The following is a 22359-nucleotide window of genomic DNA, read 5'->3' on the forward strand; positions in this document are numbered from 1 at the left end:
GGAATTACAGGCCAGTTAGTCTTACTTCGGTGGTAGGCAAAGTAATGGAAAGGGTACTGAGGGATAGGATTTCTGAGCACCTGTAAAGACACTGCTTGATTAGGGATAGTCAGCACGGATTTGTGAGGGGTAGGTCTTGCCTTACAGGTCTTATTGACTTCTTTGAGGAGGTGACCAAGCATGTGGATGAACGTAAAGCAGTGGATGTAGTGTATATGGATTTTAGTAAGGCATTTGATAAGGTTCCCCATGGTAGGCTTAAGCAGAAAGTAAGGAGGCATGGGATAGTGGGAAATTTGGCCAGTTGGATAACGAACTGGCTAACCGATAGAATTCAGAGAGTGGTGGTGGATGGCAAATATTCAGCCTGGAGCCCAGTTACCAGTGGCGTACCACAGGGATCAGTTCTGGGTCCTTTGCTGTTTGTGATTTTCATTAATGACTTGGATGAGGGAGTTGAAGGGTGGGTCAGTAAATTTGCAGATGATACAAAGTTTGGTGGAGTTGTGGATAGTGAGGAGGGCTGTTGTCAGCTGCAAAGAGACATAGATAGGATGCAGAGCTGGGCTGAGAAGTGGCAGATGGAGTTTAACCCTGACAAGTGTGAGGTTGTCCATTTTGGAAGGACAAATAAGAATGCGGAATACAGGGTTAACGGTAGGGTTCTTGGCAATGTAGAGGAGCAGAGAGATCTTGGGGTCTATGTCCATAGATCTTTGAAAATTGCCACTCAAGTGGATAGAGCTATGAAGAAGGCCTATGGTGTGCTAGCGTTCATTAGCAGAGGGATTGAATTTAAGAGCCGTGAGGTGATGATGCAGCTGTACAAAACCTTGGTAAGGCCACATTTGGAGTACTGTATGCAGTTCTGGTCACCTCATTTTAGGAAGGATGTGGAAGCTTTGGAAAAGGTGCAAAGGAGATTTACCAGGATGTTGCCTGGAATGGAGAGTAGGTCTTACAAGGAAAGGTTGAGGGTGCTAGGCCTTTTCTCATTAGAACGGAGAAGGATGAGGGGTGACTTGATAGAGGTTTATAAGATGATCAGGGGAATAGATAGAATAGACAGTCAGAGACTTTTTCCCCGGGTGGAACAAACCATTACAAGGGGACATAAATTTAAGTTGAATGGTGGAAGATATAGGGGGGCTGTCAGAGGTAGGTTCTTTACCCAGAGAGCAGTGGGGGCATGGAATGTACTGCCTGTGGAAGTAGTTGAGTCGGAAACATTAGGGACCTTCAAGCGGCTATTGGATAGGTACATGGATTATGGTAGAATAATGTAGTGTAGATTAATTTGTTCTTGAGGGCAGCACAGTAGCATTGTGGATAGCACAATTGCTTCACGGCTCCAGGGTCCCAGGTCCGATTTCGGCTTGGGTCACTGTCTTTGTGGAGTCTGCACATCCTCCCCGTGTGTGTGTGGGTTTCCTCCGGGTGCTCCGGTTTCCTCCCACAGTCCAAAGATGTGCAGGTTGGGTGGATTGGCCATGATAAATTGTCCTTAGTGTCCAAAATTCTATGATCTATGATTAACCTAGGACAAAGGTTCGGCACAACATCGTGTGCCGAAGGGCCTGTTCTGTGCTGTATTTTTCTATGTTCTGTGTTCTATGTTCAAACCCAAACCTTCCCAGCGCCTCCCACAGGTAATTCCACTCCACCTGATCAAAAGCCTTCTCCGCATCCATCGCTACCACCACCTCTGCTTCCTCTCATTCTGAGGGCATCTTAATAACATTTAGAAGCCTTCGAACATTGGCCTTGAGTTGCCTGCCCTTAACAAATCCAGTCAGGTCTTCCCCTATCACCCCCGAGATACAGCCCTCTATCCTTGTGGCCAGTATCTTAGCCAGCAGTCTGGCATCCACATTCAGTAGAGAAATCGGCCTGTATGACCCGCATTACTCCGGATCCCTCTCCCGTTTCAAGATCAATGAAATCGAGGCCTGTGACATTGTTGAGGGGAGGACTCCCTTCTCTCTTGTTTCATTAAATGTCCTCACCAGCAGTGGGCTCCATATCTCTGAAAACCTCTTACAGAATTCCACCGGGTAGCCGTCCAACCCTGGGGCCTTGCCCGACTGCAAGTCCTCCATCCCCTTGATTATTTCCTCAACCTCAATTGGGGCTTCCAGCCCCTCCACCAGGTCCTCCTCCACCCTCGGGAACCACAATCCAGAATTTGCCTCATCCCCGCCACCCCAGCCGGGGGTTCCGACTCATATAAATTATTATAAAAGTCCTTAAGCAAATCGTTCACCCCCGCTGGGTCCAGGACAATATTACCGTCTCTACTCTTTACTTTACCTATCTCCCTGGTTGCCTCTCTTTTCCTGAGCTGGTGCGTCAACATTCTGCTTGCCTTTTCCCCGTACTCATAGACACACCCCCCCCCCCCCCCCCCCCGGCCTTCCTCAACTGTTCCACTGCTTTCCCTGTGGTCAACAGCCCAAACTCCACCTGTAACCTCCGCCGCGCCCTCAGTAGCCCCGCGTCCGGAGCCTCCGAGAATCTCCCGTCCTTAGCCATGCAAACCTCCATGGGTCTACTCCCCCCATCTGTTCCATGAAACCCTTCAATTCCTTTGCCACAGCCGGCCTCCTCCCTGTCCTGGATTTTGACCGGTCCAATTCCGGATCAATGACTGTGTTGAAGCCCCCTCCCATGGTCAGGTTATGTGACTCTAAGTATGGGATCTTACCTAACACCCGCCTCATAAATTCCACGTCGTCCCAATGCGGAGTATATATGTTCACAAGTGCCACTCGCACCCGCTCCAGCTTCCCACTCACCATTATGTACCTACCCCCCTTGTCTGACACAATTCCCCCTGCCTCGAATGCCACACATTTGCTGATCAAGATCGCTACCCCCCTGGTCTTTGAGTCCAGTCCTGAGTGGAACACTTGGCTGACCTACCCTTTCCTCAATCAGATGGAACAAAATTGAACAACACATATGCTTGGCAGCTCTCTAGTTAATAAAATCTAAACTTATTTAAAAATGCTTTCAATCATCTATCACATTCCCGGTGATCCCACAAGGGGCAGGAGCCTACAAGGGGAGGGCAGCACTGGTGAGACTGCCGAAACAAGCCCAACACAAATTCCGCTACCTGGGAATCCAAATCGCTCTTGATTGGACGGGGATCCACAAATGGAACCTGACTAGTCTGATAGAGGAAGTCAAAAAGGACTTGCAGAGGTGGAACACACTCCCGATCAAAATGAAGGTATTGCCCAGACACCTCTTCCTACAAAGTGCCATCCCAATCAAGATCCCCAAGGCCTTTTTCAACTCACTGGACAAATTAATCATGGCATTTTTATGAGAGGGAAAGAATGCTAGGATCACAAAGAAGGTCCTGCAGAAAACAAAATCCAGGGGAGGGCTAGCCCTCCCAAACCTACAATTCTACCACTGGGCAGCAACAGCAAAAAGAGTGATGGGATTGACAAATGAGCCAAAAGCTGAGTGGGTGCGTGAAGAGGTCTCCTGCAAGGGGACCTCTCTCCAGGCCCTCACCACGGCAACATTCTCATCCCCACCCAAGAAACAAGCAGCCCAGTGGTGAGAGCCACCTTCCAGATGTGGAACTACAGCAGCAATTAGGACTGACCGAAATGTCCAACAAAGCCTCCATCTGCAATAACCACATGTTCACACCAGCACTCACCGACGTCACCTTCAAAAGGTGGAGATAGGACGGGGGGACATTGACAGTTAGGGACCTATAAATTGACGGTAGGGTCACAACACTGAAAGAACTGACGCAGAGATTCCAACTAGCTAAAGGCAACAAACCCAGATACTTGCAGCTTAAAAACCTTCTACAGAAGAAGACAAGGACATACCTGCGACCACCACGACAGACACTATTGGAAGAGCTACTGGACGCAGACATCCTCGGCAGAGGGAACTGTAGTGACACGTACGAATGACTGCTACAGGGTAGCCAACACCGAACTGGACACGACAAGGAGGAAATGAGAGGAAGACTTCGGGTTCAAAATAGGGTGGGGATTCTGGAGGGTAGCACTGCACAGAGTCAACTCTACCTCCATATGCGTGAGGCTCAACCTAACTCAGCTAAAAGTGGTACATAGAGCCCATTTGACCAGAACCCGAATGAGCAGATTCTTCCCGGAGGTGGAGGAGAGATGTGAACGGTGCCAAGGAGGCCTGGCCAACCACGCCCACATGTTCTTGCTGAGTACTGGACAGCCTCCTTCAAGGCAATGTCCAAAGTGGTGGTGATGAGGGTGGAGCCATGCCTGAAAGTGGCGGTCCTCGGGGTATCAGACCAGCCAGATCTCTTCATGGGGAGGAGGGCGGTCGCCCTTGCCTTTGCCTCCCTGATTGCCCGCCGTAGAATCCTGCTTGGTTGGCGATCAGCAGCACCACCTAAAGCTGCAGACTGGCTGTCCGACCTATTGGAATTTCTCCAAATCGAGACAATCAAATTCACCATCCGTGGGTCGGAAGATGGCTTCCACAAAACAGGAGAGCCATTCATCTAGCCTGGACAAGATAAAAAGAGGAAAGCGAGGGAGGACTGCGGGCGGGGGAGAGCAGCAGTGAAGAAGGAGGGAAGGAAGGGAGGGCGGGGGAGGTGGTAGGGAGGATTGTATGCTAAGCCAGACGGTGACAGACTGTAAATAGAGAAACCCAAGAAGAAACGTTTGTGAAGAAACTATCCAATAAATGAAAGCGAATGGCAATGTATATAATTTTGAAAATGCCAATAAAAAGATTCCAAAAAAAAAATCATCTATCACAGTCTGTCCAACCTTTATTTCTTGCCATCAGAACTCAGGAAAATAAATACCTCAACTCGACATTCGTTGAGTGGGTTAATAAACAGAGGCTTTCTGTCCGGGTACAGATAAACGTACTGTCGTCTGAAATTTTCGGCATATCGCAGCATGATCTGTTCTTTGACAGTGTTTTCTTTATAAGATGTTGGATAGTCCATGATGCCCATTTCTAGTGTGAGTACTTCCCTATAGCAAGAAAACATAAAGAAAAAGCTTACACTTATATCGTGCCTTTCTATCCTCAGAATGTCTTGAAAGAGTTTTCTAGACAATGAATGCAACGAAAGCTGTCACAAACAGCAGCAAGATAATGAGCTGTTCATAGAATCATAGAATATTGAATCATTGCAGCACAGCAGAAGACCATTCAGCCTTTTGTGCCTGTGCCAGCTCTGCAAGAGCATCTCAGCTAGTCCAGATCTCCCACCCTTTCCTGGTCGCCCTGCAAATGTTTGCTATCCAGATAATTATCTGCTTTCCCTTTGAAAGCATGATTGACTCTGCCTTCTCCACACTCTTAGGAAGTGCATTCTAACCATTATCTGTGTAAAATAGCTTTTTCTCATGTTACCTTTTGTTCTTTTGCCATTCACCTTAAATCTGTGCCCTCTGGTTCTCCCTGACTACTTTGTCCAGAGTGATTTTGAACACGTCTATTAAAATTCCACTGAACCAAAACGATCATACTGCCCAGGTACCTCTTCCTACTTGGATCCATCCCAATCTATATCCCCCAGTCCTTCTTCAACTCACTGGACAAACTAATTATGGCGTTCGTATGTTTTGGGGTGGGGGGTGAGGGGGGGGGGGGGCTAGCCCTCCTTAACTTACTGGGCAGCACGGCGGCACAATGGTTAGCATTGCTGCCTACGGTGCTGAGGACCCGGGTTCAAATCCCGGCTCTGGGTCACTGTCCGTGAGGAGTTTGCGCATTCTCCACATGTCTGCGTGGGTTTCATCCCCACAACCCAAAAGATGTGCAGGATAGGTGGATTGGCCACGCTAAATTGCCCCTTAATTAGAAAAAAATAATTGGGTACTCTAAATTTTTTTTTAAAACTTACTGGGCAGCAACAGCAGAAAGAGTAATGGGATGGATAAAGGAGCCAGAAGCTGAGTGGGTGCGTGCAAAGGAGGCCACCTGCAAGGCGACCTACGTCCAGGCCTTCGCCATGGCGGCACTCCTATCCCCAAGAAGTACTCAAGCAGCCCAGTGGTGGTGGCTAGGCTCCAGTCCTGGAACCAGCTACAACAATAATTCGGCCGAAACCGATTTGTCTGATCAGGCTCCCATCTGCAACAATCACAGGTTCAAGCCGGCATCGGGAGGGTCAAAACACTGGACAAACTGATGGAAATATTTCAACTGGCAGGGAGCAACAAATACAGGTACCTGCAGCTTAAAAACTTCCTGCAAAAGGAAACGAGGACATACCCACGACCGCCGCAACAGTCACTTCTTGAAGAATTACTGGATGCAGATTTTGGGCAAGGGAACTGTAGTGACATGCACAGTCAGGGACAGAAGTGGGAGGATCACTTGGGGTTCAAAATAGGGTGGGGTTTCTGGAGTGAAACACGATACAGGGTCAACTCTACCTCCACAGGCTCAAGACTCAACCTAATGCAGCTAAAAGTGGTACATAGAGCCCACTTGACCAGAACCCGAATGAGTAGGTTCTTCCTGGAGATGGAAGACAGATGTGAACGGTGCTAAGGAGGCCTGGCCAACCGTGCCCACATGTTCTGGTCTTGCCCAGACTTGCTGGATATTGGGCCGCTTTCTTCGAGGCAAAGTCCAAAGTGGTGGGGATGAGGGTGGAGCCATGCCCGAAAGTGGCAGTTTTCAGGGTATCAGACCAGCCAGATCTTTTCATGGGAAGGCGGGCCGACGCCTTTCCCTTTGCCACCCTGATCGCCTGTCATAGAATCCTGCTCGGCTGGCGGTCAGCTACACCACCTAGAGCTGCAGATTGGCTGTGCGACCTATCTGGAATTTCTCCAAATGGAGAAAATCAAATTCGCCATTCGTGGTTCGGAAGATGGCTTCCACAAAACATGGGAACCATTCACCCGATTGTTCCGGGGCCTGTTTGTCGCCAGCAACTAAGTAACCAGGAGCTAGGCCAAGGTAGCCAAGATGCAATAACGGGGATGGGAAAGACCTGGGGAAACAAGAAAGCGTAGCCAAACCCAGCGAGAGAAGGGGGCAGTCAGGATGGAAGGGGAGGAAGGGGGCAGGGAAAAACAACGGAGGACCAGGAGGGATAAAAGAGAGGGGACCACAAGCAGTGTAGGTAACACAGGGGAAGACAACGGCCATAACGAATACATTAAGACGGAAGGAGGACAAAAGAACAAGAAGAAGAAAAGGTCCAAAGTCAAAACTCATGTAAATAAATAACAAAATGTAAACAGCATTAGGGGCACCACCCAGGTACCCAGCCCCTTGTTCTGTGTGTATTTATACTATGTATAGCAAAACCCCAAAAAAACATTCCACTGAACCTGGGCGTCAAGGTGGTGCAGTGGTTAGCACTGCCGTCTCATTATGCTGAGGACCCGGGTTTGATCCCGACTCGGGACACTGTCCGTGTAGAGTCTGCACGTTCTCCCAATGCCTGCGTGGGTCCCACCCCACAACCCAAAGATGTGCAGGGTGGGTGGATTAGCCACTCCAAACTGTCCCTTAATATTGGGGAAATTAAAGAATTGGATACTCTAAATTTATAATAAATAAATAAACATTAATGTGGCTCCCCAGAGGAAATCCTAAGCCTGGAGGTTCTGTATGGGTCCACCAGAAGATCTTTGCTGACAATGCAACCGGTGTTTTCATTTTTTTAAACAATATTTTATTGATGTATTCAAAAAAATGTTATAACAGTAACATAAACAATGACATCAACATGGTAAAATAAACATTTCCCCCCCCCAGCCCAACCTTCACTCACCTCAACCATACAACAACAATCCGCCGCCCCCCCCCCCCCCCCCCCCCCCCTCCCCCCCTCACCCCCCTTTGGAATACTGCATCTGCTGACATTTTAATTTTCCCCGAGTAAGTTGATGAACGGCTGCCACCTCCGGGTGAATCCCAACATTGACCCTCTTAAGGCGAACTTTATTTTCTCGAGACTGAGAAACCCAGCCACGTCACTAACCCAGGTCTCTACACTCGGGGGCTTTGAGTCCCTCCACATTAACAAGATCCATCTCTGGGCTACCAGGGAGGCAAACGCCAAGACGCCGGTCTCTTTTTCCCCCTGAACTCCCGGATCTTCCAACACTCCAAAGATCGCTTACCTCTGGACTCGTCACCACCCATGTTTTTAGCACCGTGCACATTGCCTCAGCAAAATCCTGCTAAAACCCTCTAAGCTTCGGGCATGTGTACATGATTTGCTGGGCTTCCCGCACACCTTTCCTCTACTCCAAAGAACATACTCAAACTAGCCGCTATCATGTGTGCCCGGCGGACTACCTTAAATTGTATCAGGCAAACCCTGGCACATGATGAGAAGGCATTAACCCTGCTTGGGGCATCCGCCCATAGACCCACCTTTATCTCTCCTCCTAGCTCATCCTCCCACTGGCCCTTAAGCTCCTCCACCGGAGTTTCCTCCGACTCCGAAAGCTCCTGGTAAATATCGGTTATTTTCCCCTCTCCCACCCAGATACTGGAAACTACTCTATCCTGTATCCATCCTGGTGGCAGCAGCAGAAAGGCCGGCACCTGTTTTCTCAGGAGGTCTCGCACCTGCAAATACCTAAAACCATTCCCTGCTGGCAATTTAAATTTATCCTCCAAAGCTTTCAAGCTGGGAAAGCTCCCGTCTATAAATAGATCCCCCATTCTTCTAACTCCTGCCCTCTGCCAACTCCGTGACCTGCCATCTAGCCTACCTGGTTTAAACCGATGGTTATTATAAATTGGGGTCCAAATCGATGCTCCTTCCACTCTCTTGTATCTCCTCCATTGCACCCAGATTCTCAAAGCCGCCACCACCAGACTTGTGGAGTATCAGGCCGGCGAGAACAGAAGAGGTGCCGTTATCAATGCTCCCAAACTGGTGTCTTTACATGACGCTGCATCCATCCGCTCCCATACCAACCACTCCCCCACTACCCACTTCCTAGTCATGGCGATATTAACCGCCCAGTCGTAATTTCAGACGTTCGGCAGCGCCAACCCACCCTCCCCCCGACTGCACTCCAGCAACACTTTCTTCACTCGCAAGGTTTTACTCGCCCACACAAAGCCCAAAATAATCTTATTCACCCGCTTGAAAAAGGCCTTTGGGATGAAGGTGCGGAGGCATTGAAAGATAAACAGAAATCTGGGGAGGACCGTCATTTTCACGGTCAATATCCTCCCCTGATAGCAGGAGCATGTCCCATCTCTTAAAGTCCCCTTCCATTTGTTCTACCAACTGGGATAGGTTTAAATTGTGTAGTACCTCCCATTCCCGGGCCACCTGGATTCCCAGATATCGAAAGCTCTTCCCTATCATTCTAAGCGGCAGCTCGCCCAGTCTCTTCTCCTGTCCTCTTGCCTGGATCACAAACATCTCGCTTTCCCCCATGTTCAATTAATACCCTGAAAAATTGCCAAATTCCCCAAGATTTGCATTAATTCCCCATCCCTCCAGCGGGTCCGAAATGTACAAGAGCAGGTCATCTGCGCAGAGCGAGACCCGGTGCTCCACCCCCAACCCCGAACCAGCCCTTTCCAGTTCCTGGAGGCTCTTCACGCCATGGCCAATGGCTCTCTGGCCACAGCAAACAGTAACGGGGAGGGGAGCACCCTTGCCTCGTCCCTCGGTGTAGTTTAAAATACCCCGACCTCAGCCGGTTCGTACGCAAACTCGCTACTGGTGCCTGATAGAGCAACCGTACCCAGTCAACGAAGCCCTCAATAAACCCAAAACTTCCCAGTGCCTCCCACAGGTAATTCCATTCCACCCGATCAAAAGCCTTTTCCGCATCCATTGCTACCGCCACCTCCGCCTCCTCTCCTTCTGAGGGCATCGTAATAACATTGAGAAGCCTTCGAACACTGGCCTCGAGTTGCCTGCCCTTAACAAATCCTGACTGGTCTTCCTTTATCACCCCCGTGACACAGTCTTCTATCCTTGTGGCCAGTATCTTAGCCAGCAGTCTGGCATTCACATTCAGTAGAGAAATCGGCCTGTATGACCCGCATTACTCCAGGTCCTTCTCCCGTTTCAGGATTAATGAAATCGAGGCCTGTGACATTGTTGGAGGATGGACTCCCTTCTCTCTTACTTTGTTAAATGTCCTCACCAGCAGAGGGCTCAATATCTCTGAAAACCTCTTATAGAATTCCATCAGGTAGCCATCAGGCCCCGGGTCCTTGCCCGACTGAATGCCCTCCAGCCTCTTGATTATTTCCTCAATCTCAATTCAGGTCCCAGCCCTTCCACCAGGTCCTCCACCATCCTCGGGAACCTCAACTCATCCAAAACCCGCCTGAACCCCTCCACCCCAGCTGGGGGTTCCGACTCATATAATTTACTATCAAAGTCCTTAAACACCTCATTTGCCCCCACTGGGTCCAGGACAGTATTACCATCACTACTCTTTACTTTACCTATCTCCCTGGCGACCTCTCTTTTCCTGAGCTGCTGCGCCAACATTCTGCTTGCCTTTTCCCCGTACCTATAGACCCCCCCCCCCCCGCCTTCCTCAACCGTTCCACTGCTTTCCCTGTGGTCAACAGCCCAAACTCCGCCTGTAGCCTCTGCCGCTCCCTCAGTAGCCCCTCGTCCAGGGCCTCCAAGTATCTCCTGTCCACCTGGAGTATCTCCTCAACTAACCTGTCCCTCTCAGCCCGTTCCACATTTTCTCTGTGGGCCCATATCGAGATTAATTCCCCTCTGATTACTGCCTTCAAAGCTGCCCAGACCGTTGCTGCAGAGCGCCCCCCCCCCCCGCCCCCCCCCCCCCCCCCCCCCGCCGCCCCCCACCCCCCGCCCCGGATCATTTGTTTCCCAGTAATTCTGATCGCTTCATCCACTAGAAGCCCCACATCCAGTCTCCACAGCGGGCGTTGCCCTCTCTCTACACTAACCTGTAGATCCACCCAGTGCGGGGCATAATCCAACACTGCGATTGCCGAGTACTCAGTATCCACCACCTTCACTATTAGCGCCCTGCTCATAACAAAAAAAATCAATGCGAGAGTATGAGACGATTCGCCCTGCCTTGAATGCCACTTGTTTGCTGATCAAGATCGCTACCCCCATGGTCTTTGAGTCCAGTCCTGAGTGGAAAACTTGGCTAACCCACCCCTTCCTCAATCTCATCTGGTCTGTAACCTTTAGGTGTGTCTCTTGTAGCATTGCCACGTCCGCCTTCAGCCCCCTCAAATGCATGAACATGCAAGCCCTCTTGACCGGCCCATTCAGTCCTCTCGTTCTCCTCGAGTCCCCACTCAGGCAGTCGCCATACCCAACCTCCCATTTGTTCCCTAGTAACAGTTCCTCCCCTGTCAGCAAAGCAGCTCCCGCCCCCCACCCACTCCCTCTAGCAACAACACTAGAAACCCAATCCCCCAATGCAAGCTCCAGCTTAACACCTGCTTACCTCCCACTGTGCTTCTGAGAGTCAGCTGACCCATGCTGATTTGGTAGCTCCCGCCCTGGCACCAAGCAGTCTGTCTCCCTATTGTTCGCTCCCTTTAAAAGCATCACATTCCCCAGTAAACAAACATCAGAAAACACAGTAAAGAAACAGTCACTTGAGGAAAATAGTCACCCAAAAAGCAGAACCAAATTCAAAGCCCATCCCCCCCCCCTCTAACCAGCTCCCTGCAAGACAAAGTAACCTTTAACCATCCACACAGCCCATTATTTCACATAGCGCTACTTAAGTTTGTACAATTCAGTACAACAAATTGCCGCCACAGTACTTCCCCAAGGCTTCAGTGTCTTGTAATTCGCCTCCAGCCTCATTTCTTTAATAAAGGTCCATACTTTGTCTGGCATTTCAAAGTAGAAGTCCCGTTTCTCATGTGTGACCCCCAGACGGGGTCATGTACAGCATCCTGAACTTCACCCCCTTCTTAAAGAGGGTCGTTTTTGCCCAATTGAACCCAGCTCGCCTCTTGGCCAAATCCGCTCCCAGGTCCTGATAGATGCGCAACTCACAGTTCTCCCACTTGCTGCTCCGTTCTTTCTTGGCTCACCGCAAAACATGTTCCTTGTCCATGAAACGGTGAAAACCTACCACCATGGCCCTCGGTGGCCCGTTCGCTCGGGGCTTCCTCACAAGGGCTCTGTGCCACTTTTCCAACATGTCCGTCACATAAACCCTCGCATCCGACCCCTCACTGCCTTCAGGGAGGCCAACAATTCTGAGATCCTGCCTCCTGGACCTATTCTCCAGGTCCTCCAGCTTCTCCTGCATTCTTTTCTGCTGGTCGCTCATCATCCCCACCTTGCTTTCCAGCACGGTTATATACTCCTCCTGCTCGAACAACTTTTGTTCCACTTCCTGGATTGTTCTCCCGTGGGTTTCCTGATTCTGAACCACTTGATCAATCAAAGCCATAATCGGGTCCAGCGTGTCCTTCTTCAGCTTAGCGAAGCAATCTTCGAAAAACTTCACCAGCTGCTCCGTCGAACACTGTGTTGTCTCCCCACGGCCCTGCTGCCCCGCCATGCTGTCCCGTGTTACCAGCTCTACTTGGGTCTCCCTTATAGGACTTTGTCATCTCACACGGCCACTCCTGGTCCAATTCTCCATACACCGGAGGGGGATTTCTCCTTTCTGTCTCACTCTTCATCGATTTATCCCATAAAATCCAGAAAAAACTGGGGGGAAAAAGATCCAAAAGTCCACTACAGGTGGGAGCTATCAAATGTGCAACCTACTCCTCCATGGCTGCCACCGGAAGTCTGCAACCAGTGTTTTCAATCACTCCTCATCCTGGGAGGACAGCCTGCTGCAATGACCTCAACACCGGAAACAAGGACACTCATCTCTCTCTTTTTTGAAACGCTCAACTCATTTAAAAGGTGTCGGATGTGACCCTCAAATGTTACAACCTGCAACGCTAAGGACCACATGCTGCAAAGTGAGATTCGGCTGGTGGCTCGTTTTACAGTGGACTCTGTGTCGCAAACGTTACATGATTCTATATTATATATTTCTTGTTAGATATTACAAAGTTCCTGTGTTGCCTCTAGATGTATATTCCATGTATCAAGTTAACTAAAATGTGCATGATACATTATGAAAACAGAAATTAATCTTACTTACAGTTGATCTATTTTTGGGATCAATTCCCTGATTCTCGACTTCTTGGGTGGATTGTCATCATCATCCAAATTGTCTCTGTACTCATCTTCTTCATCTGATTCCCCCAGACGTTCCATTACGTTCTACAGAGTGAGACAGGAACAGTTTTTTCAGGGGAGTGAGGGCCAATTTTATGTCTATATAATTTTTATAATTTTAGGATTACAGCTCTATCATAGAATCCCTGAGAATCCCTACAGTGCAGAAGGAGGCCATTAAGCACATCTAAAGACCAACCCACATAGGTCCAATCCCCACTGTTGCTCGTTATGCTCTCCTTAATTTGCTCTGTTTTAATTATGTTTGCTCAAGAGTCACCAGGTATCTTTTTTGAAACCGCCACAAGGTTCAAAACTGAATACTGATCAAAGACTCGATACACCAGTTAGTAAGTTTGAAATCAATGCACATTTATTTACACACACAGTCAATTATTACTCATCACAAACTCTACTCGCTAAACTACAACTATTACTAAAAGCCGATACTTAGCTTCGGGTGCCCACTCAGTCAGAGGAACAATAGTCGTTGTCCGGTTCTGAGGCTGCTGGCATCGAACTGGTATAGAATAGGAGCTAGGAGCGCCTATCTCGTAGCGTGCGTTGACTTTAGACTTACTTGGCTGGTGCTTGGTGGGTCTCTCGTCGCTGAGAGCCAAGGTGAAGGTGAAGAAGAGAGCGATCTGTCTTGGGAGCTCCTTTTTATACCCCAAAGGGGCTTTGCGCCCTTTTGGGCGGGCTATGAACTTGGCCCCAATTAATTGGACCATGTCCTAATCGTCTGTATTGATTTTCTCCAATAAAGGGGCCGTTGCTTGATCGCTGGGCGGGTCCTAGGTGACCGTTGGCCTGCCTTTGTTTTAGTCTCCACTGGCGCCGGGGAGTCTGCCCTGGTACCAATTGCTTAAATGTTTCTCTTTTGTCCCCGGAAATAGCCCATTACTATGCTCATGGCTTGTAGTATCGGTCTTGTCTGGGAGGTGCAAACTCCAATCCACAGACAAACCTTGCACCTGCTTGTTTTCTTAGCATTGTCCAACTTTCCCGCTACTCTTTGCAAGTGTCCATTTTGAAATCGGGACATGGCCACCCCAGGTGGCTACACCACCCTAACCCTGTAACCCACCCAACCTTTGGACACTAAAGGGCAATTTATTTTGGCCATCTAAAATGGCCGCCCGCAAAGTATAATGGGAATTCACGGAATTCACGGAATTCAAGGGCCTCACGGTAGCATGGTGGTTAGCATCAATGCTTCACAGCTCCAGGGTCCCAGGTTCGATTCCCGGCTGGGTCACTGTCTGTGTGGAGTCTGCACGTCCTCCCCGTGTGTGCGTGGGTTTCCTCCGGGTGCTCCGGTTTCCTCCCACAGTCCAAAGATGTGCGGGTTAGGTGGATTGGCCATGCTAAAATTGCCCGTAGTGTAAGGTTAATGGGTTACGGGTATACGGGTTACGTGGGTTTAAGTAGGGCGATCATTGCTCGGCACAACATCGAGGGCCGAAGGGCCTGTTCTGTGCTGTACTGTTCTATGTTCTATGTTCTAATTGTGGTCAGGCTGGGACACATACAAGACCCAGTTTGTGTGTATTGGCAAAAGTAACCCAGACCTATACAGACCTGCTAGAGGTCAATCACAGATATCCCCAGGACAATGGGACTCAGATTAAAACATAACAGTAGTAACAGACTCAGAGGCGCCTATTCACCTCATTTGGGAGTGCATACGTGCTTTGGACAATAACAACCAGGACCCGCCCAGCTATCAAGGTACCTGCCCCTAATTGGCCAGAATCGATTAGGGTGATCAAAATCCTATGACCATTAGATCCCGAGTTGGGACCGCCCAAAAGAGCCGTGAAAGATCGGAGGATAAGAGGAACTGTGCGACCAATGCTCTGCCTCTTTTGCCTCTGCCTCTGTCTTCTAGTTAAGGATTACAGTACGATTTCTCCCTGGTATTAATTTTAACTATTGGCCCAGTTTACACAAGAGGAAACCTTAAAAATTACCACTTTTTGGATCCCAACAGGGGCTCACACACATAGTTCGTGGCCATGTTGGATGGTCCCTGGACAAAGGGCAACAACTCTGGAGCCAGGGGCCTATCTTCATGGGGAGTATGGTGACCGCAGTCATTTTGGATGACCGCCGAACAAAGGGAAACCCCAGAGTGCAGAGATGCATCTACAAGGCAAGTATGGTTAATCCCTGTGGTTGGGGGGGTGGGGAGGTGGAGACAGTAAAAAAAGTCACCTGGAACGTCAGGGGACTTAACGGCCGACTGAAAAGATCCAAAGTAGTCGCCCACCTGAAAAGTATGAAAGCCGATATAGTCTTCCTCTAAGAGACACACCTGAGAGAGAAGGACTGACTGGGGGTAAGGCAGGCTGGGTGGGGGACTTCCGGTGGCATTCAAGGAGTGAGTGGTAACACATTTGGTGGTTCCTGCTCAAGATGTATTTTTTCTGTCCTTCCCCACCCAAATGGTGTGGTATTTGAGGGCAAGCGGGAAGGTCTGGTGAGGTCAGAGTATGGACCAGTGGAAGAGATATGCCACGAGAAAGCGAGAGCAGTTGGAGCAGGAATGATTTCATAGCACAACACAGGTGAAAGCGGCGGAGGGCAAGAGGACAACGCTGCCAGCCCAGTGGTTAATGGAGCAGTTGGTGGTGTTTTTACATAACAAATTCCAGCAGCTGAGGAAAGAGGCATTGGAGGATTTGGCCAAGGTGTTGGAGCTGCTCAGGGAGGCGATTGAGGGGGTGGAGCAAAGGCAGGAGTCTCAGGGCTTGGCGATCCACAAGGTGGAGGAGTCAGTGGTGGAGGACGAGGATTGGCTGACCTTGCTGGAGGCAGAGATGGGGATGGTGTTGAGCAGTGTAGCCACCTAAGATGGACACTGGGCTAACAAAATGGAGAACTGCTAAGACTGTAGGGAGAAAACAGTCTTAGCCAGGACAAGCAGTCTGCAAAGGCTAATTAGCATTCTGCACGTATCGAAACTAGTTTATGGCCAGGTGAAAGATCTCAACCAAAGGTGTAAATAGCAAAACGCTTTGCATAGTAATGAGGCAATCCAGATCTGGGCACACACAATAGCAACATTTGGGTCTGAATGGATACTTTGAGTGGACGCCCAGACGAAACGGCACCAGAAGTATCCATCACAAAAGACCCTAGAGACCGCCCCACCCATCGAGAAGAGACCCTCAGATTGGGGGATTTGTAAGATATCGATTGGGAAATGGCCCAATCGATACATGGCAGGTAAAGGCCCACCCCGAAAAGGCACGGACATTGGGGGACCTATAAAGGTAGACCCCGCACATGGTTCTGTCTGTTGTGCTCCGGCTCCGTTGCTGTTTTGCTCCGGCCTCGCTGTTTTTGTGCTCCGGCTTGGACTGCTGTTTTGACTCCGGCCCAGATCTGCTGTTGTATCCTGACTCCGACTCCAGCCGTTGATCCTGTCTCCCATCACTAGCCGTTGAGCACCAGCCATCGTTCAGTAAGTGCCAAACGACGCTCGCTACGTGAACCCGGCATTGCTTATACATTATTCGACTATTAGCGAACAGAAGGTGCAGCCCAGGAAGGAACAAAGGCCTTGTCCCCTGACCTTGCTGGTTCCTACTTAGATAAGTATTTAGTCGTTTAATAGTAGAAATAAGTATTAGTCTTTAGTGTGTGCATGCGTATTTATTATATTTGTATAATAAATATTAATCGTTTGAACTTACTAATCGGTGTATAGTTTTATTACTTTGAACCTGACCTTGAAATACTTGTGAGGTGTCTAAATACGGCACCTGGCGACTCCGAGCTGAAAATACACACACAGAGCTGTAGCAGTGTTAAGCACACGGCCTTTAAACGGAGGCGTGTTAATACACTCCAATAAACGCGTAATACACTCAAGCAAAAGGTGCAACAGCAGCCAGAAGAGGCAGAGATAAATTGGAGAACCTCGAGAACTGCTCTAGGCTGCAGAATTTATGGGCACTGAGGGAGCTGAGGCCGCCAATTATGTGGCGAGCATGCTGGAGACATTGATGAGGGAGGGAGCCTTTGTCTGGCCCCTCAAGGTGGATTAGGTGCAGAGAGCACTAAGGAGGCCGCAGGTGGGGGACGCGCTGTGTGCGATGTGGTGAGGCTACATCTGTTCCTGGATAAAGAAAAGATCCTGAGGTAGGCGAGGCAAATGCATCTGGGAGGGGAGTGAGCTACAGATTTACTGGGAACTTGGTGCGGAGCTGGCCAAGCACATTCGGATAAAGGCGGCCTTCTTTAAGAAGGGGTGGGTAATTTGGGGTAGATTTGACTGGAGAGAGATGATGGTGAGCATGCCTTTTGTTTCTCTGTTTGTTAGTGGTTGGGAGGGAGGATTAGGTTGGGGAGGGGTGGAATGGAGGATTGAAGAGAAGTCAGAGGCCTTGGGCAGGGCCACCATGCAAGCTGGGCAGGTTAAGTTAAAAGGAGTGAAGTGAGGGTTGCCAGGAGGGAGAAAAAGCAGGTTGCTGACATGTGTGGTTGATGTGGGGCAGTTGGGGAGGGAGAGTTGGCGGCGAACATCTGAGCGTGGGTCTGAAGGGGTAGGTGATGAGAGCTTGGGGCCGCCTTAAAAGGGGGGCTGGCTGATCGGCAGGGAAGTGGGCGTGAGGAGCCCCCTACCATGCTGGTCACATGGAACGTGCAAAGGTTGAATGGGCCAGTTAAACGGTCGCATGTTTTTGTGCATGTGAGGAGCCTGAAGGTGGACGCTGTGTTCTTGCAGGAGACGCCCCTGAAGTTGAGGGATCAGGTGAGGTTGAGGAAGTGATGGGCGAGGCAGGTATTCCACTCGGGGCTGGACATGAAGTCGAAGGGGGTGGCGGTGCTGATCAATAATAGAGTGGCTTTAGAGGTGGGGAGCATTGTGGCCAATCCGGGGCTAGGTATGTAACATAGGAATTTAGGAACCAGGAGCAGCAGTAGGCCATCTGGCCCCTTGAACCTGCTTCACCATTCAATAAGATCCTTTGTGGACTCAGCTCCACTTACCCACCCACTCACCATAACCCTTAATTTCTTGACTGTTCAAAAAACCATCTATCTTTGCCTTAAAAACATTCAACGAGGTTGCCTCAACTGCTTCGTTGGGCAGGGAATTCCACAGATTCACAACCCTTTGGGTGAAGAAGTTCCTTCTCAACTCAGTTCTAAATCTTCTCCCTTTATTTTGAGGCTATGTCCCATAGTTCTGGTTTCACCCGCCAGTTGAAACACCTTCCTGTCTCTACCTTAACTATTTCCTTCATAATTTTATATGTTTCTATAAGATCCCCCCTCATTCTTCTAAATTCCAATGCGTATAGTCCCAGTCTACGCAACCTCTCCTCATAAGCCAATCCTCTCAACTCCGCAATCAACCTAGTGAATCTCCTCTCCACCCCCTCCAGTGCCAGTACATCCTTTCTCAAGTAAGGAGACCAAAACTGTACATAGATACATAGAAGATAGGAGCAGCAGGAGGTCTTTTGGCCCTTCAAGGCTACTCCGCCATTCATCACGATCATGGCTGATCATCCAACTCACTAGCCTAATCCTGCTTTCTCCCCATAACCTTTGATCCCATTCTCCTCAAGTGCTATATCCAGCTGCCTCTTGAATATATTCAAAGTTTTAGCATCAACTATTTCCTGTGGTAATGAATTTCACAGGCTCACCACTCTTTGACTGAAGAAGTGTCTCCTTATATCTGTCCGAAATGGTTCACCCCGAATCCACAGACTGTGACCCCTGGTTCTGAACACACCCATCATTGGTAACATCTTCACTGCATCTACCCTGTCTAGTCCCGTTAAAATTTCATAAGTCCCTATGAGATTCCCCCTCACTCTTCTGAACAATCCCAACCTAGTCAATCTCTCCTCAATGACAGTTCTGCCATCCCTGAAATCAGTCTGGTCAACCTTCGCTGCACTCCCTCGAGAGCAAGAACATCCTTCCTCAGAGAAGGAGACCTAAACTGCACACAGTACTCCAGGAGTGGCCTCACCAGCACCTTCTGCAGCTGCAGCATAACCTCTCTGTTTTTAAACTCCATCTCTCTCGCAATGAAGGACAAAATTCTATTTGCCTTCCCAATTGACTGCTGCACCTGCAAACCAATTTTTTGAGATTCATGCACAAGGATATCCTAGTCTGTCTGCACAGCATCATGCTGTAATGTTTTTTTACCATTTAAATAATAGTCCATTTTGCTGTTATTCCTACCAAAATGGGTGACTTCACATTTACAAACATTATACTCTATCTGCCAGACCCTTGCCCACTCGTTTAAACAATCCATATCCCTCGGCAGACTTCGTGTCCTCTGCACACTTTACTCTACAACTCTGTTTAGCTCACAGGGCTAATCGCTGGCTTTGAAAGCAGACCAAGGCAAGCCAGCAGCACGGTTCGATTCCCGTAACAGCCTCCCTGAACAGGCGCCGGAATGTGGCGACTAGGGGCTTTTCACAGTAACTTCATTTGAAGCCTACTTGTGACAATAAGCGATTTTCATTCATTTCATCTGAGAGTCATCTGCAAACTTTGACACATTACAATTAGTCTCCAACTCCAAATCATCTATGTAAATTGCAAACAATTGCGGTCCCAAAACTGATCCTTGAGGCACACCACGAGCCACAGATCGGCAACTTGAAAAACACCCATTTATCCCCACTCTTTGCTTTCTGTTAGTTCACCAATCTTCTATCCATGCTAATACATTACCCAGAATGCAATGCACCCTTATCTTATGCAGCAGACTTTGTGTGGCATTTTGTCGAATGTCTTCTGGAAATCCAGATACACCACATCCACCAGTTCCCCGTTGTCGACCGCGTTCGTAATGTCCGCAAAGAATTCTAATAAATTAGTTAAACATGACCTGCCTTGGTTGAGCCCATGTTGCGCCTGGCCAATGGGACAATTTCTATCCAGATGTCTAATTATTTCTTCCTTGATGATAGATTCAAGCGTTTTCCCTGCTACAGAAGTGAAGCTAACTGGCCTATAGTTACCTGCCTTTTTTGAATCTCCTTTTTCAAACAGTGGTGTCACATTTGCTGTTTTTCAATCTACCGGAACTGCCCATTGTCCAGTGAATTTTGGTAAATTACCACAAACGCATTTGCTATTTCCCCTGCCATCTCTTTTAGTACCCTGGGATGCATTCCATCAGGGCCAGGAGACCTGTCTCCCTTTAGCTCCCTTAGCTTGCTCAAAACTACCTCTCTCATGATGTTGATCGTTTCTAGATCCTCACCTGCCACAGCCTCCTTGCCATCAATTATTGACATGCTATTTGTGTGAAGACTGACACAAAATAACTGTTCAATGCCTCAGCCATTTCCTCATTTCCAAATATTAAATCCGCCTTATCTAAATACCAATGAGTACAGTCCCAGTCTACTCAACCTCTCCTCCTAACCAAAACTCCTCAACTCTGGGATTAACCGAGTGAATCTCCTCTGCATACCCTCCAGCGCCAGTATGTCCTTTCTCAGGTAAGGAGACCAAAACTGAACACAATACTCCAGGTGTGGCCTCACTAACACCTTATACAGTTGCAGCATAACCTCCCTAGTTTTAAACTCCATCCCTCTAGCAATGAAGGACAAAACTCTATTTGCCTTTTTAATCACCTGTTGCATCTGTAAACCAACTTTTTGCGACTCATGCACTAGGATACCCAGGTCTCTCTGCACAGCAGCATGTTTTAATATTTTATCATTTAAATAATAATCATTTTTTTGATGTTATTCCTACCAAAATGGATAACCTCACATTTGTCAACATTGTATTCCATCTGCCAGATTCAAGCCCATTCACTTAAACTATCCAAGTCCCTCTGCAGATTTCCAGTATCCTCTGCACTTTTTGCTTTACCACTCATCTACGTGTCGTATGCAAATTTGGACACATTGTACTTGGTCCCCAACTCCAAATCATCAATGTAAATTGTGAACAATTGTGGGCCCAACACTGATCCCTGAGGGACACCACTAGCTACTGATTGCTGTTATGGGCCAGGGTGTAGAGAACTCCAAAGTATATCATGGAGATCACCTGACCCATGACCTTTACGAGTTTGTGGTATGGGGAGCACACGGCCCACTCTACAGGTGTGATGCAGCATTAATCGAAAAGTATTTTTTAAAGCAAAACAATGTTTATTCTATGAACTCAGTTAACCTTTTTAAAACCATACAGTAAACATCTTAGCAACCATCAATTCAAATACAACCCCCCAAAGAATACAACACTCTAAGTAATCCTTAAACTTTCCTTTTGACATCCATAAGACAAAAACCCTTTGACAGAAGCACACCTTATCCTCCATAGCACCGATGTCATCCCTTACTATTGCCCGGATGTCACCCTTAAATAACAGAGCTATACCACCTCCCTTACCATCCACTGTGTCCTTATGAATAGTTTAATATCCTTGGATATTTAACTCCCAGTTGTGACCATCCTTTAACCACGTTTTAGTAATGGTCACTAAATCATAGTCATTCACGATGATTTGCACCATCCACACATTTACCTTATTCCGAATACTACAAGCCTTCAGGTAAAGTATCCTTATGTTGACTTTTATAACTCTGTTTTGAATCTTAACACCTCTATCAGTAACCTCCAAGTTATTTTTCCTTTTAACTTTTCTCCTAATTTTCCTTATCGTAGAACCCATATCTTCATGTAATAATCTTCTGCTTCGCTTTCCATTCATGTTTTTACTTCCCGTTTTATTCCTTTTAGTATTACTGGGCCTATTCACGGAGATGTCCTCAGTCACTGTACCCTGTACTGTGGCCCTTATTGATTTTTGACTATGGCTTCTCTGCCTTACACTTTACCCCTTACTGTCTTTTGTTTCTGTTCCCATTTGTGGCCTCCTCGAACAGGCCACAATGTGGCGACTTGGGGCTTTTCACAGTAACTACATTGAAGCCTACTTGTGACAATAAGCGATTATTATTATTACTTCCCACCGACTTCCAGCATTGGTTCCCATCCCCCTGCCACATCAGGATTGTGGATGTGTACAGGTGTTTGGGGGAGCGGGGGGTGAGGGCAGGTGGTGAAGATCCAGAACAAATGGGAGGAGGAAGAAATAGGCTGCAGACTGCGGTGCGAGGCGCTGTGTGGGGTGAAATCGACCCTCTCCTGCGTGAGGATAA

At 48.4% G+C, this 22359-nt stretch overlaps 1 protein-coding gene across 3 annotated transcripts in view; it reads right to left on the reverse strand.

Moving 5' to 3' along the window:
• ccdc135 (coiled-coil domain containing 135) overlaps positions 1-22359 on the reverse strand; it is a 202732-nt gene that overhangs the window by 174870 nt on the left and 5503 nt on the right. For 2 of the 3 annotated variants that reach the window (XM_038783594.1, XM_038783604.1), the window contains 2 exons: positions 13107-13228; positions 4832-5006 (listed from right to left, as the gene is read on the reverse strand). In XM_038783594.1, the coding sequence (XP_038639522.1) occupies positions 4832-5006; positions 13107-13222 (291 nt within the window). In that variant the 5' untranslated portion in view covers positions 13223-13228. Of the gene's footprint in view, positions 1-4831; positions 5007-10914; positions 10997-13106; positions 13231-22359 lie in introns of those variants that run through there. The other variant, XM_038783613.1, reaches the window with a different exon arrangement.

This window comes from Scyliorhinus canicula, chromosome 2 (genome assembly GCF_902713615.1).
Source record: "Scyliorhinus canicula chromosome 2, sScyCan1.1, whole genome shotgun sequence".
Classification (NCBI taxonomy): Eukaryota; Metazoa; Chordata; class Chondrichthyes; order Carcharhiniformes; family Scyliorhinidae; genus Scyliorhinus; species Scyliorhinus canicula.